The sequence below is a fragment of the Sesamum indicum genome, linkage group LG3, assembly GCF_000512975.1.
Source record: "Sesamum indicum cultivar Zhongzhi No. 13 linkage group LG3, S_indicum_v1.0, whole genome shotgun sequence".
Classification (NCBI taxonomy): domain Eukaryota; kingdom Viridiplantae; phylum Streptophyta; class Magnoliopsida; order Lamiales; family Pedaliaceae; genus Sesamum; species Sesamum indicum.
Window position 1 is genome coordinate 10,151,623 of NC_026147.1, and position 3,709 is coordinate 10,155,331.

The window sequence follows — 3,709 nt, forward strand, 5'->3', positions numbered from 1 at the left end:
TGGGTTTTTTAAATCCTTCACAGCTGCGAGGAGTCGTCATTGTAGGGCAACTTGCAAGCAGCCATCTGGTCTTTTGACTTATACATGCCAAGCATTTCAGCAACTGTTCTGCAACGGCATTGGTTTCCTGGCCTGATAACATCTCCATAGACGGCCATTTCGATAATGTCAAGCTCCTTGTCTGGAGTTGAAGTGTAGAGTGCATCTTTTTCAGTAGGATCCAAAACAGTCTATGAACTAAATAAAACTGTAGAAAGACAGTTTACATGACTAGTTAACAAAGTAAATAAATGGAACTGACAAAAAATTTTGATATTCCAACAAAGTATAGCTAGGTCAAAGAATTGATTACTACATAGAACAAACAAATTTTGTATTCCATTATATTTTGAAATTTTCAAAGTGAAGTTTGTCCCAATTGTAAAATCTTAATGCATGTCTAGCTTAAGCTGCCAAATCTAATTTGTGGTTCCGTTTTACTGATTCTCAGTTTCAGAAAGCTACTGTGGCGAACAGTGCTGTGAGTATCAAGAAACTGATGGAAAGGTTGGATAAATCTTAGGGTAAATTACATAAATACTCCCTGAGGTTAAGCCTAATTACACAAACACCTCCCTTGTTCTTTATAAGTTACATAAGTTATAGATACACCGCCTAAAGGAATGTTAGTGTAACGTACCTCAAGGGGGTGTTTGTGTAAATTTTTTCTATTGAATAGAGGGTGTACTTGTAATTACAACCACAATGTTAAGGGGTGTACTCGTAATTTTGTGAAAGCTATGGGATGTATGTGTAATTACACCTAACCTGAGGAGGAGTCAATGTAATTTACCCTAAATTTGAAGGTATTTTATATTCTTATTCACATAATAGGTAAGCTTATAAAGCCGGAGAGACCAACTCAAAGAACCAAAGGCAATACACAATATCCAGCTTCACCAAGGCAGAGAAGTTCAGAAGATAATCTTACTACATGTGAGGAGCGCATAGAGAAAAATTCTGAACTATTGCTCATTGTCAACAATTGAAAATTCTTCGCAGTCACTCTAACTGGTTAGGCATGAGGTACAATCATCACAATCACTATCGAGTATTCACAATATAAAAGTTCAGTTCCTCCAAAAAGGGTGTTCAGTAATCATGGACCAAACTATATTACAACAGCTCTTTGAATCATTTCACTGTTCTTTTGGTTCAAATAAGAAAGTGCCGCACCGAATAAATTTGAATGGGGCAAAAATTCAGGTAACGTATTAGTTGTTGAAATACTCATTGCACTGCATGGACAAAACTGTAAGCAAGTCTGATCATAAAACATAGAAATACTAACTTATTTGATTATTCTAATTCTAACTTATTTACTATGTTGTGTTGCATAATGTTGAGCTTAAGAAGTAAATCCATAAAGGATAACTGAGTCTTCGTTCTTGGTGTTCACTCATACAATAAGTTCAAAGAAGCCAGATAAGATTATTGTTTCTCCCTTATGTCAAACTCCTCAGGCATTTACAGATTGAGAATCTCGGTCAAGATGATGATGTCACAAAATTATTAAACCATTTATACTACATATAGAAGAGCAATTCCATAAAAATGAAGTAAACCTGTTCCACTACTTGAATACACGACTCAGCATCATCCCAATACTGATCTAGTTTGCTTGGTGAACTTTTCATTTCTCTCTATCAGCATCCAATCAGCTACATCAATCTTTTTTTGTTATAAGATATTTCCAGTTCCTAGTCAGTTGAAAAGTTTAATATCACAATGTCTGATTAATTGCAGAACATAAAAATTCAATTGCCCACAATTTGATATATTCACCGACACCCAGAATCAGTCACTTCAACGAGAAACTATCACTATACCACTTATTTTTTCTCTAGCATTCCTATAGATGCTACAAGGAAGCACACAATTAACCAGAACGACAGCATCTGAACAGAGAATCGAATGCAGGAGGAAGGAATAGCGATGTATACCGGTGAACTTAACGTCACAAGAGTAGCTTTTCAGCTGGGAACTATCAACCTCCTGCTTATCTGATTTTAATCTGTTCACCCTTGTCTGTAGAATCTGGCAATTCTCTGCAACTGATTCACCGCCTGCAGAAAAAACCAACTTACAACCTTTAAACTCATGTTTCTACTTCTCATAAACTCTTCAGAAACAAATGGTCACCCAATTTCAAGAAATTTCAACCACATAAAAGCATCAATTCATGAACTAGAAAACAAAATTTCCTCAACACCCCTCAAAAATCTTGAAAACCAATCAGAGAACTATTACACAAGACCTAATATTTGACAATGAAACACAAAATTACCTACAGAAAGGATAAATTCACCTAACGCTCCAATGCACTTCCACTCAATTAGGATCATTCACCAGGAAAATAATCAAATACATAAAGAAATCAGTCAAGTTTCCCCCCATTTGCGCCAAAGAAGATAAATAAACAGAAGGGACCTTTGGAAAAGGGGATGATGTGGTCATACTCAAAGCAGAGGCATCCTTGGCAGTTGCAGAAGCGTTTGCAGACAATGTTGCCGGCGGCGTCCTTCCGCCACCGCTCAGGGTGGCGGCCAGGCACCGTTTCAGCATTGGCCCAGCAAATGCTCTTCGCCTTTGAATCAAAGAATCGTGGCCGCTCCTCCTCCTTCTCCCTGCGAGCTCTCCTTGGTGATGAAGAACCAGACTCGGAGCTCATTGATTTCACCTTTCCTTTGTTCACTGCCGGATAAGAAATCCTTCTTTCTATTTACATAACTTGTTTGTAATGTTTTATTACTTTTTTTAAATTGAATTATTTGGTTCGAAAATATTTCAATAAATATTTACCACAAAATTACAATAAATACAATTTAATTTTTTAAAATAAAATTATAAAATTTATTTTAATATAAACAATAATTATAAATACTTATATTTGAAAAAATTACCCCTTTTCATTATTTCTTTGAAAACTTATTATTTGATTTGAAAATATTTTAATGGACTTTTAGCAAATGCTTAAGTTATCATTATGGTGAATTATGTGGTTTTTATTTCCTATTTAATTAATAATTTTGATGTATATATATAAATACAATTGATATAGTGGTATCATATTATTTTTTCATGAAAAAGATTCAGGTTTCTCTCCTTACGCGCATCAGCACGTGAGGATATATTTTTTTTCCAATTTTATTTTTCTGGCAATACCTTAATTTTAACAAATTCTTAATGGCAAAAACCATATTTAATAAAATCTTCAAATGTAGGGATTAAATATGATGAGTTTGAAACTTGAGAGATCAAATTTGAATAAGTGGTATTGTTGAATACGGAAAGTGATATTTACCCATATAAGTTATCTGCAACTTCCAATCAATTTTCTATAATATATTGTAAAACTTTAATTATCAAATTATTTTTTTAAATACTAAAATTTTAATTTGTTTTTTCACTTTTATTTTCAAATACTTGTTAGCTTGTGTAGCTCAGTTAACTCATAAAACAAAAGAGCTCCATAGTTATTAGTAAGGGATGATTTTCACTTTTAGTACCTTAACTATACCACTATTCAGTTTTGGTAGCCCATGTTCCCGACTCACCAATCTTAGTAACTAAAGTATCAATTTTTCATTAGTATTGCCGTTAGTTTAACCGTGAAAACTAACTATCAACCTCAATTTTAAGGAAAAAAATATGGGATTTCATCAATAAA

At 33.8% G+C, this 3,709-nt stretch overlaps 1 protein-coding gene across 2 annotated transcripts; it reads right to left on the bottom strand.

Moving 5' to 3' along the window:
* On the bottom strand, window positions 6–2,747 carry LOC105157958 (the record flags this gene model as incomplete). 2 transcript variants are annotated; one of them, XM_011074515.2, is given in 3 exon segments in its annotated part: window positions 6–181; window positions 1,983–2,105; window positions 2,470–2,747. In XM_011074515.2, coding segments are annotated over 3 exon segments (528 nt in total). In that variant the 5' UTR covers window positions 2,711–2,747.